Consider the following 22,249-nt stretch of genomic DNA (forward strand, 5'->3'; position numbering starts at 1 on the left):
CACATTGTGGCGGGCAGCTGCAAGCAGTGCCTCTGCTTGCTGGCAGTAGGTCCCTTCTCTGGGGCAAAGCCAACGTGGAGCCCAGGTCAGCAGATGAAGCTGGGCTGTGCCAATCCATTACTCCAGCCTTTGACATCATTCAAGCCAGTGAGTGGCGTGGTTCACACTCAGTTTATGTCGTTTAGCAAACAAAAGCTCAGTTCTCCCACCGTTATCCCCAGTGGCTTGCTGCAAATTAACATTCATGCTTGCTATTCCACCTGTAAATGTGAAGTGAGCTGCATCCCCTTGCAGGGCCACCAGGTGATCAGGCCCTGTTAGCATGGTTTTATGAAAGGCAGGTCCTGCTTGGCTAACCTGATCTCCTATGACAAAGTGACATGCTGGGTGGATGAGGGAAAGGCTGTGGATGTGGTCTACCTTGACTTCAGTAAGGCTTTTGACACCGTTTCCCACAGCATTCTCCTCAAGAAACTGGCTGTTCTTGGCTTGGACTGGCGTATGCTTCGTTGGGTTAGAAACTGGCTGGGTAGCCGGGACCAAAGAGTTGTGGTGAATAGAGTTGAATCCAGTTTGAGGCCGGTTACTAGTGGAGTCTCCCAGGGCTCAGTACTGGGGCCAGTTCTCTTTAATATCTTTATCGATGATCTGGATGAGGAGATCGAGTGCACCCTCAGTAAGTCTGCAGACGACACCAAGTTAGGTGCGTGTGTCGATCTGCTCGAGGGAAGGAAGGCTCTGCAGGAGGATCTGGATAGGCTGGACCGATGGGCTGAGGCCAGCTGTATGAAGCTCAACAAGGCCAAGTGCCGGGTCCTGCACCTGGGGCACAACAACCCCAAGGAGCACTACAGGCTGGGAGATGAGTGGTTGGAAAGCTGCCTGGCAGAGAAGACCTGGGAGTACTGGTTGATAGTCGGCTGAATATGAGCCAGCAGTGTGCTCGGGTGGCCAAGAAGGCCAACAGCATCCTGGATTGCATAAGAAGCAGTGTGGCCAGCAGGTTTAGGGAAGTGATTGTGCCCCTGTACTCGGCTCTGGTGAGGCCGCACCTCGAGTACTGTGTTCAGTTTTGGGCCCCTCGCTACAAGAAGGACATCGAGGTGCTCGAGCGAGTCCAGAGAAAGGCAACGAAGCTGCTGAGGGGTCTGGAGAACAAGTCTTGTGACGAGCAGCTGAGGGAGATGGGGTTGTTCAGCTTGGAGAAGAGGAGGCTCAGGGGCGACCTTATCGCTCTCTATAGGTACCTTAAAGGAGGCTGTAGCAAGGTGGGGGTTGGTCTGTTCTCCCACGTGCCTGGTGACAGGACGAGGGGGAATGGGTTAAAGTTGCACCAAGGGAGGTTTAGGTTGGATGTTAGGAAGAACTTTACTGAAAGGGTTGTTAGGCATTGGAATGGGCTGCCCAGGGAAGTGGTTGAGTCACCATCCCTGGAGGTCTTTAAAAGACGTTTAGATGTAGAGCTTAGTGATATGGTTTAGTGGAGGACTTGTTAGTGTTAGGTCAGAGGTTGGACTAGGTGATCTTGGAGGTCTCTTCCAGCCTAGATGATTCTGTGTGATTCTGTGCATAGCCAAGCATCGCTTAGTGCTCTTGATGGTAGCTAAAGCATAGCATAATATTGTCTCCGTGTTGAAGTAGCTCTGCTCCGTCTCAGATTCCCTTCCACTGAGATCTCTTGCTTCTTGTGACACAACACTGAAGAGGCTTGGCATGTAAGGACAAGTTTGTGTCACTTCATCCTTGATCAGGACACTAAAAAATGGAGGTACTCAGCCTTCCTTAAATTTTTACAGCCAGCAGATCTCCTCTCTCCACCACAGTGCAAAGTTTAAAGCTCCATTTATTGACAAGGTGCACTTTAAAATCAGTCTATAACCTTCACGGTTTTGGAGCTGATCAGAGGGGAAAAAAAAAAAAAAGAAAAAAGAAAAGAAAAAACACATAAAAAAAAGAACAACAACAAAAGAACAGCAGAAGAAAACCATCTTAGACAGAGATCTCTAATTTAGAGCGCGGAAACTGCAAGCTATCCCAAGGCTATTCTGATCAAAACGAGTGTTGCAAAAGAGCAGTCTTAATTAAGCTTATCCATTTGCTAGGAAGTGTTCTCTGGAAATGGTGACCATCAATAATTTGTTCATGACATATCTCATGAGTAAGACAACTGTTTTCTTCCAAGCAAACAACGCTAAGTCATTCGCTGTCTGTGCAGATGTGGCTTGACCAAAATCTTTCACTGCCTTCTGTGTTGCCTTGTGCTATCCCTCACTGCAAGCAACAGGCTCCCGGCAGTCAAGCAGCAAGTGGAATGGGGAGCCAGCCTCTTTCAAAGGGGCAGGAGTGCTCCCTGGCCTGATCCCAGGGGCAAAAGACAGGTTTGCAATGGATATCCGGACAGAGACTGGAGCACAGCGTATGCTTGTCTCCATGCTGCATTACGTTGTTGTAAAGTTTTTTTGTTTGTTTGTTTTGGTTGGTTGATTGTTGTTTAGTTTTGGTTCTGGCCCATGCTGACATTCAGGTCTAACACTCACAAACTGGGTGTTTCCAATCTTTTCTTGAACACCCCCAGGGACAGTGACTCCACCACTTCGCTGGAAACCCATTCCAGTGCCTGACTACTCTTTCTGAGAAGAAATTTCTCCTAATTTCCAACCTGAACCACCCCTTGTGCAACTTGAAGTCATTCCCTCTTGCCGCTGGTAATGTGCGAGAGGAGGCCGGCCCCCAGCTCCCCACACCTTCCTCTCGGGTCGTTGTAGAGAGCAGTAAGGCCTGCCCTGAACGTCCTCTTCTCCAGACTAAACAACCCCAGTTCTCTCAGCCACTCCTCATAAGACTTGTGTTCCAGACGCTTCACCAACTTTGTAGCCCTTCTCTGGACGAGGTCCAGGGCCTCGATGTCCTTCTTGTACTAAAGGGGCCCAAAACTGAACACAGTACTCGAGGTGCGGCCTTGCCAGAGCAGAGTACAGGGAGCGATCACCTCCCTGGTCCTGCTGGTTACACTATTCCTGATACAAGACAGGATGCCGTCGGCCTTCTGGGCCACCTGGGCACACCGCTGGCTCATGTTCAGGTGAGCATTGACCAACACCCCCAGATCCTCTTCCTCTGCACAGCTTTCCAGCCACTCGGCCCCAAGCCTGTGGCGCTGCATGGGGTTGTTGTGGCCAAAGTGCAGGACCCAGCACTTAGCCATGTTGAACGTTATCCCATTGGCCTCTGCCCGTCAAGCCAACCTGTCCAGGTCCTGCTGCAGGGCCTTCCTACCCTCTGGCAGATAGACACATCCCCCCAACTTGGCATCCATCATCTGTCAGATGGATATCTCTTTGCTTGTGATTATGTCTGAAACCAAATTTGCCCTCATGTTGGACTGTAGCATTTATTTTATGTGATGTAGAAATTGAAGACTCGGCCTCAGCACTGCACGTACTACTGGAATTAAATATTATATAAACACATACAAATATGATTTGTGCCTTCAGACTGGTTCACAAATTCCAAGTTGAGTATGCCTGAGAAAGACATGCATTCCACATTTACCTTTGGAACAGCCAGCATGAATGTTAGTTTGCAGCAAAACTTAATGATACCACTTCATATAAATCAGAAGAAATGATAATGAAGAAAACAGTGCTAACTAATTCTGAAAAAGTTGAAGATCCTTCAAAAGCAGTGAACAGTTTGTCCGGCAGATTTTGAATTCACTTAAGAAGACAGTGACAAGATTTATTTTCTTTGATGTGGTATATAGTTCTACAATGAAAAAGACAGCTAAGACTGACTCTTCAATTGCTACATCACATAAAACAAATGCTGCACTCAAATATCATGGAAATTTGGATTCAGGAATGATCACAGGCATCTCTGTATTCTGCATGCCTTTGTTGCCTGTTATTTATGGACACCTCAGGCGGATGTATGTCATTTCAATCATTTTCCACAAAAGCTATGGTGGTTAGAGCTTGCAATCTTTATGGCCTCACTTTTACATTTCTGGTTATGAACTGTTTGTCTAATAGCTAGCATAGAATCATGCAGTTTGTGAGTGATAGGCTGCAAGTCAACATGGGCCTGAAGCAAAACTAAAAAAAAACAAGCAACAAACAAAACAACAGAAATTAAAAAATAATAAAAAAAAATAAATAAAGAGGTGGAACAGCCTGTGGAACAGCCAGCACGGCCATTAGTTTGCAGCAAGCCACTGGGGATAATGGTGGGAGAACTGAGCTTTTGTTTGCTAAACGACATAAACTGAGTGTGAACCACGCCACTCACTGGCTTGAATGATGTCAAAGGCTGGAGTAATGGATTGGCACAGCCCAGCTTCATCTGCTGACCTGGGCTCCACGTTGGCTTTGCCCCAGAGAAGGGACCTACTGCCAGCAAGCAGAGGCACTGCTTGCAGCTGCCCGCCACAATGTGCCTGCTCCAGGTTACGGCTATGCGTGCACCTATCAGCCTTGGAAATAGAGCATTTTAACTTCCTCAGGTGCTGGCTTCTTTTGTCTTATTTTTTATTTTCTTCTGTGTTTCTGTGATCTGGGAAATGCAGTGCTCTCTCGGTAGCCTTAAGAGCTACCAATGGTATTGCCCCTGGTTATGACGTGATAATGCTACTACGATCCCGTTCGTTAGGAGAAAAGACATCACTCTTCAGTTTGATTGCCGTTTATTATTCACTGGGTATGGAGAATCACTCATTCTTGAACACCAGGGAATCGCAAATGGGGGAAACAGCATACATACAGACCAACAGGAGAGAAACAAATTCTGATTGAAGTTATAACTTGGCATCAACGTGAATTGCAACAAATGGATCTTCGTCGCTGTTACTGATCTGGAAGTTAGCCATTCCATCCCCGGAAACATACACCTGCTTTCCAGTACATGCGTTGCCCTCCTTTTGTCCAGAAATAACATCACAGTAAGTACCAGCAGGCAGACCAGTTTGCAAATTGGTGTTCATGTACCTGTGTGAAAATCAGTGAACGCTGCTTCTCCGTTGATTTCAAAACAGGTATTTCAAACTGGGTAAAGGAATTCTGAAGCTGATGCTATTGCATGACTTGGAAGGGCAATGTAATGCAAGGGAGTTCTGAGCCTGACCCTGCTTCTCTCCCTGCGCTCTCTTTTGGCCCTCCAGAACTGGGGTGCCACTGCGCGAATCTAGCTCAGGCTGTAGGAGTTGTTCTCATTGGAAGAAAAGGACAGGACAAAATCAAAGCATAAAAGAGCTTCACAACAGGACACGTGCTGCTAAAGGTAATCCTAATTGTGATGATCGTTCAATCCATTAGGGTTGAACTGGCTTGTACTGGCTTGGATTGGATTGGCAAGTTTGGATGAGGGAAATGAGAGAGTGCCTCCTCTCCTGAGAACTACCAAAACTTCAGCTCCTACGGCTTACGTCCTTGGGCACTGCTCTGTCCACAGCCTCAGCCTCTTCTAATGTGAACTCATATGTGGGTGTACTGGAGATGACATGATATGTGAGGGAGACCGCAGGAATGGGACGCTCAAGATGCTAACGGACAATCTGTACATCTTCAGACACTCCACTCAGACACCTTAGCCTTGCTTTCGATAGTCTCTATTCACCTGACTGTGCTCTAGCTCAAGGACATCCCCCTTCCCAACACCTGAGCCCTTTCAGTGTTCCGGTTGGGGAGCTATGCTTCTCCTCGGGGATACGGTCTCTCCCACCGACTTACCAGTCGTCGTTATTAAAGACGATGAAGCCTTTATTGCCACGGCCAAAAGCTACTTGATTGCTGCCGTTGTCCCACCAGTTTGAGAAAGGCTGGCCGTCTACCACGTTACGGAAGATAACCATGTTCCTGAAAATGCAAGGAATGGCTGTCACTGGAGTTGCAAGAGCTCCACAGCCAAGAGGCTCATGATGCAAAAGTCACTGCTTTTACTGCGTTTTGCTCCAGAGTCTCCTACTTTATTTGCCGCCAGCGATGTTCACAAACCCAGTCGTTGCCACAGGTGGTGTCCGCATTGATTGTAACAGACTTTGTTGATCCATCCGAGTTGCTAGGTGGTCCGATCCAGTCGTTGGCATCCTTTCATTGAAAAGAGACATTTGAAAGTCCTTACTGGAAAACGCAGAGCAAAAAGCAGGAAGGATGACGCATCTAATTTCCACCCACCCGATCCAACACGGGACAGAGAAATCACTTGAGAAGTTTAGCAAACGTGAATCTTCAGCGTTACAAACTTACCTGCCCGTTTACAAAATTTCTTGTCCAACGATAACTTGACATCACACGTGTGAACCCATACGGATGAGCCAACATGAAACCAACGGCCATTTTATAAAGCCTGATGGGCCAAAAGCATAATGAGACGTGGCAAGAGAAAGCGTGCCGGGGAACAAACAGACAAACAAATCAGCAAGAGGAAGAGGCATCACCCAGACAACCCAGCATTCCTTACCTGGCGTCCCAGAAGGTTAGAATGGAAGCTCCACCAGCCCCGTGCCCCCGCTGGTTGTCATGGTTATCCACAAAGACCAGGGCTCTGTCAGAAGGCACAAAGCCCCAGCCTTCTCCCCAGTTCCTGGCCAAAAACACAAAGACTTGAATCTACCCTGCCAAGCTGCGCATCCAGCGTATCCTAGGCAAGCTGCAGGATGGTCACCCTTACTTTAAGTAGGACATCTTTTCTCCATTCCACTTGCGGATCACTGTCCCCAGTTTTGCACCGTATTTGAATTCGGTCACTCGGCCATTATCAAAGTACTGACTGCCTGTGATCGGCTCGCCGCCCAAGTCAATTACCTAGTACAGGAAGCAGAAGGTAATCATCTGTTCCGGTCCCACAGAGACAAAAAATCTGCAGCATACCGCCAGCAACATCACCTCATGCTTTAGATCGAGAGAAATTCAATGGCTAGCACATTCATTTCTGCCAGGCAGATCAACCAAAAGTTGGTACAATACATGATATAACCATGTGGAAAGATGGGGCTGTAGAGTTGCCCTAAGTTGCCGCCTACCACCTCCTGGTGAGTTGACCATTAGAAATCCCGACATAGATTTCAAGGCGTCTTGCATTTCTGAAGGGCAGTTATCACTCGCCCACTGGACTGCAGAGCTCAGCCTTTCCTGGTGTGTAGGAACAGGCCCATGGCATCACTGCCACCTCTCAGGAGGAGGAAGGTAAAAAGGACACAAACACAAACTTAGTCAGAAAGAGAGGCAGAAAGGAAAATCATGGCGATTACCTCTTGGTAAATGAACGGTTTTGTTCCTGAAGGAAACCATTGAGTATTCAGAGTGTTCAGCTTGTCCAGAAATGCTTTGATGTCCCCAGGCCACATATGCTTGGCAGCATCAATCCGGAAGCCTGCTACACCAATACTAATGAGGTGATTCATGTACTCTGCAACTTTTGAGCGTACATAGTCCTTGTCCAGGGCCAGATCAAGAAGACCACTCAAGCGGCAGTCACGAACCTGTGAAAGGAAAAAGGAGGAAGGTAAAGGAAACGGAGAAAGGAAAAATGTAAAGGAAAATGAAAAGTAGATAGGAAAGAGTCAAAGTATGAGGGACAAAGGAAAAGGAAAAGAGTGAAAGAAATGGGAAAGGAGAAAGGAGAAAAGAGAAATGAGAAGGGAGAAAGACGAAAGGAGAAGGGATAAAGGAACAAGGGGGAAGAAGAAGGTATTGGATAGCACTGTGGTCTCACTCCATGCAGCAGCTTATAAAGCAGCAGTCAGTAAAATATCACCTCCCATTCTTGATGTCATCAGTGTTCAGGATGGGAATCTGCACAACGTATCGTTGCAAAGCATTTGAAGGCTGAGCTATAACCTTGCGAAAGAACTGCCACACATTCCATGTACAAAAAGACTACCGCGTGCAGCCAGGGTAGCATCTTGTACTGCTGCCAGTTTTGCAGGGGGCACCTTATCAGGCTCAGCTGAGTTTACCAGCCGTAAGGAAGAGCTCACTGGTGCAGCTGAGTGCTTTGGGCTCCATCAGTTCAGGTGCACACTCCTGCGCATGCCCACATGAAACATTTGGGGCAGGTTTGTGATTTCTCAGTGCCTACAATACTGTGCACCACAAGTACCTTCCCTGAAGAGAAGCCTATGACGCTCACCACTGTATTCACTGGTCAGGTGGCGAAGCGCTGAATCTGTGGTAAACTACTCCCTTTGTGTGGCCTTATGGTAATCTTTACACAACAGGTTAAAAAAGAATTCACAGTTTTCCCATAAAAATTTACCTGGTACATGTCTCCATAATTCTGGATTTCTCCATTTGAGGTGTGACATTTGCCATCATTGAAATCCCAGCTAGAGTACGGCACTTCTGGAAAACTTTCGCTCCCAGCATTGAAATAGCTTCCACAGGTAGAATGGGTTCCTGAGCCACCCGCAGCCCCACACATGTGGTTGACAACAGCATCCACATAAATATAAACCTGGAAAAGTAGTGATTGCACTTCAGTATGCTTTGAAGCACTGGGAAGCGACAGTCAGAGCTTTACCGCATCACTGTTAATTTGACCTTTTTCCCCTTTCACTTTCATTTTCCCCTTTCACTTCGTTCTCCATTTATGCCTCCTTTGAGGACAGGAGCAGTGACTTCCCTCAGCTGCAACCGCACTGCTCGCTGTATCAGTTACATGTTTTAAAGGCACTTACTCCAACGTTGTTGCATCTGGTCACCATGTCCCTGAATTCATTTTCGTTTCCTGATCGAGTGCAGATCTTGTAGCTGATGGGCTGGTATCTTTCCCACCAGGGTCTGTTTGGGTTAGTAACGACAATATTTTCATTTGGAGGAGAAACCTGCAGGTGAGATGGTGGACCTCAGTAAGAAATCAGTAGTTTTTATTTCAAGTTCTATGTGCAAAATGTGCACCAAGATTAGTCCTGGATTTCCATGAGAGACAGGCTTTGAGCCAGACCCGGTCTCTCTCGCTCTCTCTCCCTCCCTGCAGCACAAGCTTGGGTCAGCGAGATGTCAGTCTTGTAGACTGGTGACAAGGAAGTTAGATTTTGTTCCCATGGGCTGCCCACGTCCAGCCTGGGCCTGCTGTCCAAGGACACGCGCATGGCAGGGCTGAAGCCCCAGGAACTACTTTTGTCTGGAATAGAGACATCCTTTGGACAGCCAAAACTCCAAGCTGAGACACTTGCCTCAGTAAAAAGGGAAGAGGAAAACTTAGCCTTCCAAGGGAAGCCCATCAGGGGAAAGCATGCACCTTTGCAGCTGGTCTGCTGGAGAGACACTCTACCCAGGCCGGCAGGATCTCTGGTTGCGCCTGACAGCATTTACTACTTCCATCCCCACGTTCCACACCAAAGTTACTCAGAGCTGGCTGTCTCCGATTCTGGCCTTATGAGGTTCATTACTCAAATGCTACAAAGCAGTTTTACTACCTACGGGCAGGAAACAACGTACCTGAACTCCTCCAAATCCATTAGGAGCTAAGTAGCGTTCACACTCAAGAGCAATATCGGCCCAGCGCCATTCAAAGAGATGTACAATAGATGTCCTCCCAGCCTTAGTGTTGGGGTTGTACTGCGCCCCGCAAAGCCCTACGGCCGCGAGGAGAAGGAGAACTTGCATGGTGCCTTCAGCATAAGGCTGTGGTCTCTCCACTGGCCATTTATACTCCTGCAAGATGACTAAGTTCCTATTGCAGCTGACAGATTTCTCAGAGATAAACTCTATCAGTTATTGTTTGGCTAGCGAGCTGGGTATCACTCTTCCGTTTTGTTTTTTCCTGAATTGCCCCACAGCTGAAGATGAAATACCTTTTCATAATGTTTATGCCTTATCATAAACCAAGCAGTCTGTGTGCAGCGCACCCAAATTTGGGACTTTATTCTTTCCAGTCATATAAAAAAAGATAACGTATCAGAAGTTAGCCCAGGCGTGACACGTGGACCCTCAAGGGGAGCTCTGGAACGTAAAAGGAAAGAAAAGGAATTAAAAGACAAGTGGAACTCTAATAGTTCTCAGAGAACGAATGAATGCATCAGCATTCAGAGGCATCTAGTGCTCACGATTAATCCCAGCTCACACCTGGCTACCACACCAGCCACTCTCAGTCAATAGCAGATGCATCACACAGCACGTTGTGAGACTTGAACAGCTGAATCACACTGGTAATTGGAAATTGGCCTTATTTTTTTTAGTGTTATTTCACAGTGCCTGCTAGCAAATATTACAGTTTTTCATCACACAATCATGCAGAGTAACTGTTGCTCTACCTGAGTTAAAGTGATGAGTTTCAAGTACTTTCCTGTGGAGCGCCTCCATAGGCTTTCACCTTCCTTTAAATGACCACTGATTTATCTGAGTCAAGGAGAGAAATGCAAAATTAGATGTAAAGAGATAGTGCAGATGGATTTTTAATGTCTGTCATAAAACTGAATTGGAAAGCCAAATGGATCCGTTGCCTAAGCCTCTGCTGGCTTTTCCTGCACTTTCCACTTTCAAAAACCTTCCAGCTTTTGCTTGTGACATGATATGAGGATCTCATTTGGAACTAATATATAACATCAAGTTCTTAGTACAACACTCCATGAGTAAGCTGGAGTCAGGCCCATGATAAAACAACACTCTGTGAGAATTCAAAAACCAGAAAATCCCTGACACTTAGTGAATAACCGTGAGAAAAGCAAGAAGTCCACAAACAGGCATACCCACTCCAAGAGAAAATGTCATTACACTTTGTACCTGAACTGCCTCGAGTATGTTCTTTCTAAACTAGCCATGACATTCCATATGCGTCAGATACATTCTTGTCTTTCCCAGAATTTGTGTTCAAGGATGAAATGAAAAAGCAGGTCCCATTTGCCCACCTGTTCATTTCCGTGTCATAGACCTTACTAGAGGTCTTTTTCCACTACAAAAAATGAAATAGTATATTGCCTTTATTTTAACTAATAGCAATGGCACATTGATTGGTGGGAATCTTTGCTTCATTGTTTTGTACCTTCAGTACTGGCACAGTAGAAGACAAATATTTCTAAATGGGAGCAAGAAGGAAAAAGGATTCTAACATCTTAAGTAAAAGGACTCAATTCATTCTACCAAAAAATATGCACCAGCTCCACACATGACCTTGTCTACTCTTCAACAACATGCAACCAGTGAGGTGATTACAACTTGTGATTAAGAGGATAGTGAGAACAAACTGATTGTTTGTCATTATTGGCAAGATCAACCCAATGCATCTGAGGTCAAATTTTAAAACACCATTCCCTCTAGGCTTGTCTTAAGCTAATGGTAAGTGATTCAGCTGTTCAAATCTCACAACGTGCTGTGTGATGCATCTGCTATTGACTGAGAGTGGCTGGTGTGGTAGCCAGGTGTGAGCTGGGATTAATCGTGAGCGCTAGATGCCTCTGAATGCTGATGCATTCATTCGTTCTCTGAGAGCTATTAGAGTTCCACTTGTCTTTTAATTCCTTTCCTTTCCTTTTACGTTCCAGAGCTCCCCTTGAGGGTCCACGTGTCATGCCTGGGCTAACTTCTGATATATTATCCCTGTTTATATGACTGGAAAGAATAAAGTCCCAAATTTGGGTGCGCTGCGCACAGACTGCTTGGTTTATGATAAGGCATAAACATTATGAAAAGGTATTTCATCTTCAGCTGTGGGGCAATTCAGGAAAAAACAAAACGGAAGAGTGATACCCAGCTCGCTAGCCAAACAATAACTGATAGAGTTTATCTCTGAGAAATCTGTCAGCTGCAATAGGAACTGAGTGTGCGCCTGAATTGATGGAGCCCAAGGCACTCAGCTGCACCAGTGAGCTCTTCCTTACCGCTGGTAAACTCAGCTGAGCCTGATAAGGTGCCCCCTGCAAAACTGGCAGCAGTGCAAGATGCTACCCTGGCTGCACGCGGTAGTCTTTTTGTACATGGAATGTGTGGCAGTTCTTTCGCAAGGTCACAGCTCAGCCTTCAAATGCTTTGCAACAATACTCAGTGCCTATTCCCACACTGAACGCTGATGACATCAAGATGGGGAGGTGATATTTTATTCAGAGCTGCTCTGTAAGCTGCTGCATGGAGTGAGACCACAGTGCTATCCAATACCTTCTTCTTTCTCCTTTCTCCTTTCCCATTTGTCCCTTTCCTTTCTCCTTTTGTCTTTCTCCTTTCTGTTTTCTCCTTTCTCCATTCTCCTTTTTCCTTTCCCATTTTTTTCATCCTTTTTCAGTTCCTTATTTCCTTTTCCTTTGTCCTTTGTCCTTCATCCTTTTTATAATTTCTTTGTCCTTTTCTTTTTCCTTTGTTTGCTCCTTTTACCTTTGTCCTTTGTCCTTCTTCTTTACCTTGCTCCTTTGTCCTTTCTCCTTTTCCTTTACCTTACACGTTTCTCCTTACACAGGTCCGTGACTGCCGCTTGAGTGGTCTTCTTGATCTGGCCCTGGACAAGGACTATGTACGCTCAAAAGTTGCAGAGTACATGAATCACCTCATTAGTATTGGTGTAGCAGGCTTCCGGATTGATGCTGCCAAGCATATGTGGCCTGGGGACATCAAAGCATTTCTGGACAAGCTGAACACTCTGAATACTCAATGGTTTCCTTCAGGAACAAAACCGTTCATTTACCAAGAGGTAATCGCCATGATTTTCCTTTCTGCCTCTCTTTCTGACTAAGTTTGTGTTTGTGTCCTTTTTACCTTCCTCCTCCTGAGAGGTGGCAGTGATGCCATGGGCCTGTTCCTACACACCAGGAAAGGCTGAGCTCTGCAGTCCAGTGGGCGAGTGATAACTGCCCTTCAGAAATGCAAGACGCCTTGAAATCTATGTCGGGATTTCTAATGGTCAACTCACCAGGAGGTGGTAGGCGGCAACTTAGGGCAACTCTACAGCCCCATCTTTCCACATGGTTATATCATGTATTGTACCAACTTTTGGTTGATCTGCCTGGCAGAAATGAATGTGCTAGCCATTGAATTTCTCTCGATCTAAAGCATGAGGTGATGTTGCCGGCGGTATGCTGCAGATTTTTTGTCTCTGTGGGACCGGAACAGATGATTACCTTCTGCTTCCTGTACTAGGTAATTGACTTGGGCGGCGAGCCGATCACAGGCAGTCGTACTTTGGAAATGGCCGAGTGACCGAATTCAAATACGGTGCAAAACTGGGGACAGTGATCCGCAAGTGGAATGGAGAAAAGATGTCCTACTTAAAGTAAGGGTGACCATCCTGCAGCTTGCCTAGGATACGCTGGATGTGCAGCTTGGTGGGGTAGATTCAAGTCTCTGTGGTTTTGGCCAGGAACTGGGGAGAAGGCTGGGGCTTTGCGCCTTCTGACAGAGCCCTGGTCTTTGTGGATAACCATGACAACCAGCGGGGGCACGGGGCTGGTGGAGCTTCCATTCTAACCTTCTGGGACGCCAGGTAAGGAATGCTGGGTTGTCTGGGTGATGCCTCTTCCTCTTGCTGATTTGTTTGTCTGTTTTTTCCCCGGCACGCTTTCTCTTGCCACGTCTCATTATGCTTTTGGCCCATCAGGCTTTATAAAATGGCCGTTCGTTTCATGTTGGCTCATCCGTATGGGTTCACACGTGTGATGTCAAGTTATCGTTGGACAAGAAATTTTGTAAACGGGCAGATAAGTTTGTAACGCTGAAGATTCACGTTTGCTAAACTTCTCAAGTGATTTCTCTGTCCCATGTTGGATCGGGTGGGTGGAAATTAGATGCGTCATCCTTCCCGCTTTTTGCTCTGCGTTTTCCAGTAAGAACTTTCAAATGTCTCTTTTCAATGAAAGGATGCCAACGACTGGATCGGACCACCTAGCAACTCGGATGGATCAACAAAGTCTGTTACAATCAATGCGGACACCACCTGTGGCAACGACTGGGTTTGTGAACATCGCTGGCGGCAAATAAAGTAGGAGACTCTGGAGCAAAACGCAGTAAAAGCAGTGACTTTTGCATCATGAGCCTCTTGGCTGTGGAGCTCTTGCAACTCCAGTGACAGCCATTCCTTGCATTTTCAGGAACATGGTTATCTTCCGTAACGTGGTAGACGGCCAGCCTTTCTCAAACTGGTGGGACAACGGCAGCAATCAAGTAGCTTTTGGCCGTGGCAATAAAGGCTTCATCGTCTTTAATAACGACGACTGGTAAGTCGGTGGGAGAGACCGTATCCCCGAGGAGAAGCATAGCTCCCCAACCGGAACACTGAAAGGGCTCAGGTGTTGGGAAGTGGGATGTCCTTGAGCTAGAGCACAGTCAGGTGAATAGAGACTATCGAAAGCAAGGCTAAGGTGTCTGAGTGGAGTGTCTGAAGATATACAGATTGTCCGTTAGCATCTTGAGCGTCCCATTCCTGCGGTCTCCCTCACGAATCATGTCATCTCCAGTACACCCACATATGAGTTCACATTAGAAGAGGCTGAGGCTGTGGACAGAGCAGTGCCCAAGGACGTAAGCCGTAGGAGCTGAAGTTTTGGTAGTTCTCAGGAGAGGAGGCACTCTCTCATTTCCCTCATCCAAACTTGCCAATCCAATCCAAGCCAGTACAAGCCAGTTCAACCCTAATGGATTGAACGATCATCACAATTAGGATTACCTTTAGCAGCATGTGTCCTGTTGTGAAGCTCTTTTATGCTTTGATTTTGTCCTGTCCTTTTCTTCCAATGAGAACAACTCCTACAGCCTGAGCTAGATTCGCGCAGTGGCACCCCAGTTCTGGAGGGCCAAAAGAGAGCGCAGGGAGAGAAGCAGGGTCAGGCTCAGAACTCCCTTGCATTACATTGCCCTTCCAAGTCATGCAATAGCATCAGCTTCAGAATTCCTTTACCCAGTTTGAAATACCTGTTTTGAAATCAACGGAGAAGCAGCGTTCACTGATTTTCACACAGGTACATGAACACCAATTTGCAAACTGGTCTGCCTGCTGGTACCTACTGTGATGTTATTTCTGGACAAAAGGAGGGCAACAAATGTACTGGAAAGCAGGTGTATGTTTCCGGGGATGGAATGGCTAACTTCCAGATCAGTAACAGCGACGAAGATCCATTTGTTGCAATTCACGTTAATGCCAAGTTATAACTTCAATCAGAATTTGTTTCTCTCCTGTCGGTCTGTACGTATGCTGTTTCCCCCATTTGCGATTCCCTGGTGTTCAAGAATGAGTGATTCTCCATACCCAGTGAATAATAAACGGCAATCAAACTGAAGAGTGATGTCTTTTCTCCTAACGAACGGGATCGTAGTAGCATTATCACGTCATAACCAGGGGCAATACCATTGGTAGCTCTTAAGGCTACCGAGAGAGCACTGCATTTCCCAGATCACAAAAACACAGAAGAAAATAAAAAATAAGACAAAAGAAGCCAGCACCTGAGGAAGTTAAAATGCTCTATTTCCAAGGCTGATAGGTGCACGCATAGCCGTAACCTGGAGCAGGCACATTGTGGCGGGCAGCTGCAAGCAGTGCCTCTGCTTGCTGGCAGTAGGTCCCTTCTCTGGGGCAAAGCCAACGTGGAGCCCAGGTCAGCAGATGAAGCTGGGCTGTGCCAATCCATTACTCCAGCCTTTGACATCATTCAAGCCAGTGAGTGGCGTGGTTCACACTCAGTTTATGTCGTTTAGCAAACAAAAGCTCAGTTCTCCCACCGTTATCCCCAGTGGCTTGCTGCAAATTAACATTCATACTTGCTATTCCACCTGTAAATGTGAAGTGAGCTGCATCACCTTGCAGGGCCACCAGGTGATCAGGCCCTGTTAGCATGGTTTTATGAAAGGCAGGTCCTGCTTGGCTAACCTGATCTCCTATGACAAAGTGACATGCTGGGTGGATGAGGGAAAGGCTGTGGATGTGGTCTACCTTGACTTCAGTAAGGCTTTTGACACCGTTTCCCACAGCATTCTCCTCAAGAAACTGTCTGTTCTTTGACTTGGACTGGCGTACGCTTCGTTGGGTTAGAAACTGGCTGGGTAGCCGGGACCAAAGAGTTGTGGTGAATAGAGTTAAATCCAGTTTGAGGCCGGTTACTAGTGGAGTCTCCCAGGGCTCAGTACTGGGGCCAGTTCTCTTTAATATCTTTATCAATGATCTGGATGAGGAGATCGAGTGCACCCTCAGTAAGTTTGCAGACGACACCAAGTTAGGTGCGTGTGTCGATCTGCTCGAGGGAAGGAAGGCTCTGCAGGAGGATCTGGATAGGCTGGACGGATGGGCTGAGGCCAACTGCATGAAGCTCAACAAGGCCAAGTGCCGGGTCCTGCACCTGGGGCGTAACAACCCCAAGCAGCACTACAGGCTGGGAGATGAGTGGTTGGAAAGCTGCCTGGCAGAGAAGAACCTGGGAGATCCAAATTTTCCATGATTTTTGTGTGCAGCATTTATTATATGTGATGTAGCAATTGAAGAGTGAGCCTTAGCTGTCTGTTTCATTGTAGAACTATACACAACGTCAAAGAAAGTATAGCTTGTCACTGTCTTCTTAAATTAATTCAAAATTTGGTGGCTAAGCTGTTCACTGCTTTTGAAGGATCAGGCCTGCATCCAGGGTTTGTTTTTGTTCCTTTTGTTTCAAGCTTTTTTTGGTACATATTTGCCTCCTAAAACAATGCAAAGAATGTGAAAAAAGCAAGCATCTTCCAGAACAACAACAGGTCTTTGAGATGAGTCAGGAAACCCAGAGGTACTGTCAAGTTTATTGCTGATCTTCAGAATTAGTTAGTGCTGTTTTCTTCATTATTATTTCTTCTGCTTTATATGCAGTGGTATCATTAAGGCCTTATTTTTGTATGACAGTAATGATTAAAATTTTAAGTCATTTTATAAGAATTTATGAAGTTAAAAGTAAGGTATTTTCCCGAGCACAGCAAGACATCTAATCAATTTGCTGAAGTGTAATATTTCAGAATTTTGTAGGCATTATGCAATAGTTTATTTTCTGTCACAAACAAAGCAGTGCTCACTTTCCTTGTTCAACAGTCAGTTTAATTGAGTAATGGCAAAACCTGTTATAGACTGATACTCTAAAGTTTTGTTGCAATATTGCCCGTCTCAAGCCTTGGAGAACAACAGCTCAAACCCTACACATTCTTAGATTAATTATTTTTAATGTAGCAGGTTGTAGGAAACTTGACTACTAGCAGAGATAAATATTCTTAACTTTTTACATAGTATGAGATTGTCAGACTGGTTTAAGATTGAATGGAAGAAAGATCGTGGATAGTAATCGGTTATTTTTCCTTGGTATGTATAAGATTTCTCTCTCAGAGGAGTTTAAGTATTTCTGTTACACAATTTCCTTTTCAGTTCCTTCACTGCAGAAAAATACTTACATGTCCAAGGAACTGCTCAGTTGACTTCTGTGGGGAAGAAGGTGAATCTGTCCATGTCCACATATTAGAAATTGCATAATACCATATCTGAGAAATCTGGCCTTCTTTTCCTCCTTTGCCTCTGCTTGGCTCTTTGAACTGCCCTGTGTTCTATTTGTCTGGTGCAAAAGATTTTTTTTCTACTATACTTCTCCACACCTTTGCCACAGCCTTGTTTTTCCTGCTCTTCTGCCCTATCCATCACATGCTGAATACCGCTTCACTCCTAGTCAGCTCTTCCCATGTCCTTCAGAAAGCTCAGAGGAACTGTGGCTATGTGTTAGGTTCAGGCAGCCATGAAGAGGGGATGCTCTTTACATATTTTACTCAATTCATTAATTGCTCTTGTGTTGAATTCGGTCATAAAGAAATACATGTCCTTTGCTTTCTAAATAATTGTTGCGAAGAAGTGTTTTAATTGTAGTGGGTGTTATGGGATGGGAAAGGCAGTAGAATGTTGTCAATCCTGTAAGTATAAAACACTTATTGTTCACTTAAAATTCTGGCAATTAAAACATAGAAAAAGAACAAAAAAAGGAAGCATAGCAATAAATGTCATTTCCCCGTTGTGTCCCTTTGTTTAGGCCACATGGTTTCTGAATATGTGTAGACAAAGCTCCCTGCACTGTATTGAGCAGAACAGAATGTTTTACTAGTGGTAACTAGTGAACCAGGTAAGTTATAAATTGGACATATTTTAGTGTTATCAGTAGATTATGAGAGGAAGATAAAGTATAGAAATATCCTCAGAAAAGCAGTTTCTTAATCTCATTAGAACCTTACATGAAATGTTGAGCCTAGAGCTATAAAGCTTATGCTGCTATAAATTATCTCTTGCATTTCCTAATCTGCTCACAAAAGTATTATGTTCTCAGTGAATATTTATAGTATTTCTGTTTATGCAGACTAAAACAATAGTAATCAGATTGAAGACTTCAGCATCTGCAAGCATTCACTTTAGAACAGGGAAAAATAATTCACTACTGAGCTGTGTAACTTTTCCAAACTACAGCTTTCTAGGAATGTTGGCTAAATATATTTTCAACTAAGTCAGTTTTAATAAATCACTGTCAATTCCCATATTTTATCTGACTATTAGGGAAAGCTAGGTGAAATATTCGAAGTGGCTCAAAGACAATGTGGTATAATTTGACACCCATGGCAATGTTTATACAAAAACAAAACCCAATATAATTTATTCTATGATTCTGTACATGCATAATAAGTTTATACTTCTTTTTTTTTATATTTATTTCTTACTATTGTTCTATCTTTATGTGTAGCTTTCCACAGATATAAAAGTGATCAAAATTTAATGGAAGTAATGTGCCATAGAGCAAAGTGAATGGCAACACTGTATGTGAACCTGACCAAGAATACATAAAAGTTAAACATATAGTCATATTTATGAGGCAACCACTTTCACAATCACCCAACCACAAAAGAGAAATGGGGGGTCTGATACATCACAATATTATTATATATTTGGCGTTTTGGTGTTTTTAAGCCACAGAGTTAAAATTATGTTTTTGTGAAATAAGGTGAGATAACCAGTGTATTTAGGAAAATCATGACCTTCTAGCTGTTTTTCTATGAGTGGACCAGAAGGTTAAAATTACTGAATTATTCTTGGCAATTTATTTTCCCATCTCAATGCAACAGCATAATTGGAAACTTCTGTTCAGCCTTACATGCTTCTGTGTCAGCTTATTTCTCTGAACCACTGTTATTTTTCTAGCAGAAGAAAGCTCTGTAAAGGGAAACTAGCAGTCTATTGTCTCAATAAAGCCTGTGAAAATCTTATTTAATTTAGCATTTTGTTTTAAAGGGAAATAAATGAAAACTCAAAACACTACCTTTTAAATTGCTGATCAAGTGTATGGTTCCTTTATATGCAATTAGTATATTTAACTGTCTTAGTCTACCACTCTCACTGCACAACATTTTCTGAACAACATACAGATATTGCCTTTGTAAATGTTTTCATGCTATAGCAATTTTCACTTTGCCTTAATGTTAAATCAGAATGGTGTAAGAAGGAATGAAGTAGAAAGTAGAAATAACATTACTAAATATGTTGCCCTTCAGATGACATTTAATACAAAGGCCTTCATCATAAATAGTCTGGTGACAGTTTGAGATAGTGGTGAATTATCTCCAGTCAACCAAAGTGAAAGTGCTTGGGTTTTCACCCAGTTGTCACACCAGTTTCTCTGGGATAAATAGCCAGAACATTTCATGTATGATGCAGAAGCTGACTTACACCCTTTAAAAGAGGAGTAAAACATGAGAGAGTCTATGACGCTTTTGAGTTAAAAAAATATTTGTCAGAAAAAGAAATTCCATTGTCCTCCTTAGTCCTAAACTAAGAACTGCATTGCGTTAACCATCCACCAAGACTGAGAAGTAGCCACTTTAACTAACTGCATTATACTTCCTTACTATCCCAAGAATTTTTATTTATTTATCTATCTATTTATTTATTTATTTCAGAAACAAAGAATGGGTGACATCATGTGCAATGCTACACGTATCTTATTTTTCATTCCAGTTGGGAAGAAAACCTTTGGAAGCTTTGCAATTTCTGTCTGTCTGTAATTGACAAATGGTAATAACTGGATGCTAATTTCGGCAATGTTCTGAATGTTTTGTGGAATATAAAATCAATCAGAAGACCCATGAAAAAAAGTTAACCTTAAGAATTTGGGCAAGATGACTACAGGGAACTCATTATGTTTACAGTGATGAACATTCATATAGTAGACTAATTTATGCTGGTATTATTCCCTTGTAGTGTGTGAGGGAGGCAATCAGTAAAATTTTGATTCATCATCTTGACATATTACAGTACTTTGAGTAGTATATTTTAAGTATCAGAATTGGTCTGTGTTTAAAATGAACTATATGTTAAACCATTATTGTTCAAAGTCTTCTCTTCTGTTTTTGAAAATTTGTGAACATATCTGTGTCTTGGGAATTGTGAAGATTAAGCTCAAGTAATTGCCGCCTGAGCTCATAGGCTAAAATCACTTGCAGAATAGCTACTGACCAAATTTAGGTAATTTAAATCCTAATCAAGTTGAATCTCACCAACCATAATGTTTTGCAACAACAAAAAGATGATGACAAGAACTTTGAGCTAGCCAGATTGAGTGCAGAAAGAGAGGAAGAGTTCCTTTTTTCCCACTTACTTCCCAGACCAAGCACTAAACCCAAACTAAACAGAAAAATACTCTTGAATAGCCTCAGTTAACCAAAAACAAACAAACAAACAAAAACACTCATACTCTCATATCTCATAGTCATTTGTTAAGAGTCATGGAGTCACAATACACTGTTAAAAGTACAACAGATGCAACTGCAACATTGGTCTGCGCGCCTAGTAATGCTTCTCACAGGGCGATAAAATTTGCAAGAACAGCATTTTCCTAAACTGAAGTTTCTTGAAAATGAAGTAGATTCACAAATATATATCCATACCTCTCTAAGGACATCTGAATACCTCTGTTGTCTTTTACTTTCCCACTTTTCAGCATTTGTAACATCCATTTTGATTGTATTTAGACATATATAATTTGCATAATCTGGTAGACAATGGCAGGGCAATATCTTACTGTGGAGCTGCAGACAGATAATAGAAGGATCAACAATACATCAGATCCTTCCTGTTAAGATGGCATAGGCCCTAGGATGGAAAAATTGCAATAGAGGGAATGTGGATTTACATAAGCTAACCTCACTGCAACTCAAACTATTTCCCCTGACAGATAATGGATTAGAGCAGTAGCCAAGGCAATAAAAGCTAATAGCACATAAGGAAAGAATTTTAGCTTTCTCAGTCTGGGTTCAGTGCACATTTCTGCCTTTGCATAAATACTCCTTAAATCTGCCCTTTGCTAGACAGTGTAGTTAAAGGCAGACAGCTGGTATGCACAGTGGTGATAGTGACACAATAGAGTAGTCAGTGGTGAATAGACAGCACTGCAGAACAATTAGATAGCTAGTAAGACAGAATGAATACTGATGTTGATAAATGGGTGATATGACAAGACAAACACAAATAACAGACAACAAGACAGAACACAGAGACTAGGCAAACTCCTTCTGGATAATTTAGCTAGGGAGCCAAACTATATATTCACAGGTAGTAATTGTAGATGGTTGAAATAACAAAGAGACAGGACGAAGGCAAGTGGATCAGCAAGTGCTGTGTTCATGTATACCAGATGGGACTTTGATGCTGTACATGAGAAAAGAACTTATGTCTTAGAACAACTATGACAGAATTGTTATGATGCTTTAACCTGTAGCAAATTGTCTATACACTCTATGAGAATAAAAGTAATAATCTTGTCAGCAAAAATAGACTGCCACATTGTACTGTCAGGATTGTACGCTATGTAAGAGGAGTAGGATGTTAAAACTCTTAATAGGAGACTTCAGATGATACAAGACAGAAAGAGATGTAGCAGGAAAACTTGAGCTTTAGATTTGAACCTAGTTTTCCACATTTTAGAATCCATTTCAGTCTCGGTGTCTACAAATTTATTTATTTTTTTATTTGCCAGCTTTAATATATCATGATTGCCACATTCAACCCCTGTCTCAATACTGCAGATTAAGCAGTGCCCTCCAGATAAGTGCTCTGTTGCTTGCTATCTGCCAAGGCAAGTGAAGTTTATGTGGCAGTTCTGCAAATGTAGCCCCTATATATGCAAAACCAGAAGTCACAATAGCTGCAATAAATACCACTTTTCTGATTTTCTACATTGTGGGAATAGAGACTCTTGCCTTCTAACCTCTCTTCATGAGGAAAGCCAAGTATTGTTCCTGACATTCCATTGTAGCACTGTGTGAACATCATAAACTTACTGCACAACTTTTCCACGAGACTGGAGAAG

General features: G+C 43.7%; 1 protein-coding gene and 1 pseudogene across 1 annotated transcript; one reads left to right on the forward strand and one right to left on the reverse strand.

Moving 5' to 3' along the window:
• Nucleotides 1–4,664: 4,664 nt before the first annotated feature.
• LOC136791325 (pancreatic alpha-amylase-like) lies at nucleotides 4,665–9,685 on the reverse strand. Its single transcript, XM_067001206.1, has 10 exons — nucleotides 9,435–9,685; nucleotides 8,672–8,818; nucleotides 8,251–8,448; nucleotides 7,244–7,474; nucleotides 6,664–6,797; nucleotides 6,454–6,576; nucleotides 6,240–6,339; nucleotides 5,959–6,080; nucleotides 5,724–5,849; nucleotides 4,665–4,982 (listed from the first exon to the last, which is right to left on the reverse strand). The coding sequence occupies exons 1-10, from the start codon at nucleotides 9,600–9,602 to the stop codon at nucleotides 4,793–4,795; spliced, it is 1,539 nt and encodes a 512-aa protein (XP_066857307.1). The 5' UTR covers nucleotides 9,603–9,685; the 3' UTR covers nucleotides 4,665–4,792.
• A 2,648-nt stretch (nucleotides 9,686–12,333) lies between these two features.
• Nucleotides 12,334–15,190, forward strand: LOC136791382 (pancreatic alpha-amylase-like; annotated as a pseudogene).
• Nucleotides 15,191–22,249: the final 7,059 nt, after the last annotated feature.

Source organism: Anser cygnoides, chromosome 8 (genome assembly GCF_040182565.1).
Source record: "Anser cygnoides isolate HZ-2024a breed goose chromosome 8, Taihu_goose_T2T_genome, whole genome shotgun sequence".
NCBI classification, from domain to species: domain Eukaryota; kingdom Metazoa; phylum Chordata; class Aves; order Anseriformes; family Anatidae; genus Anser; species Anser cygnoides.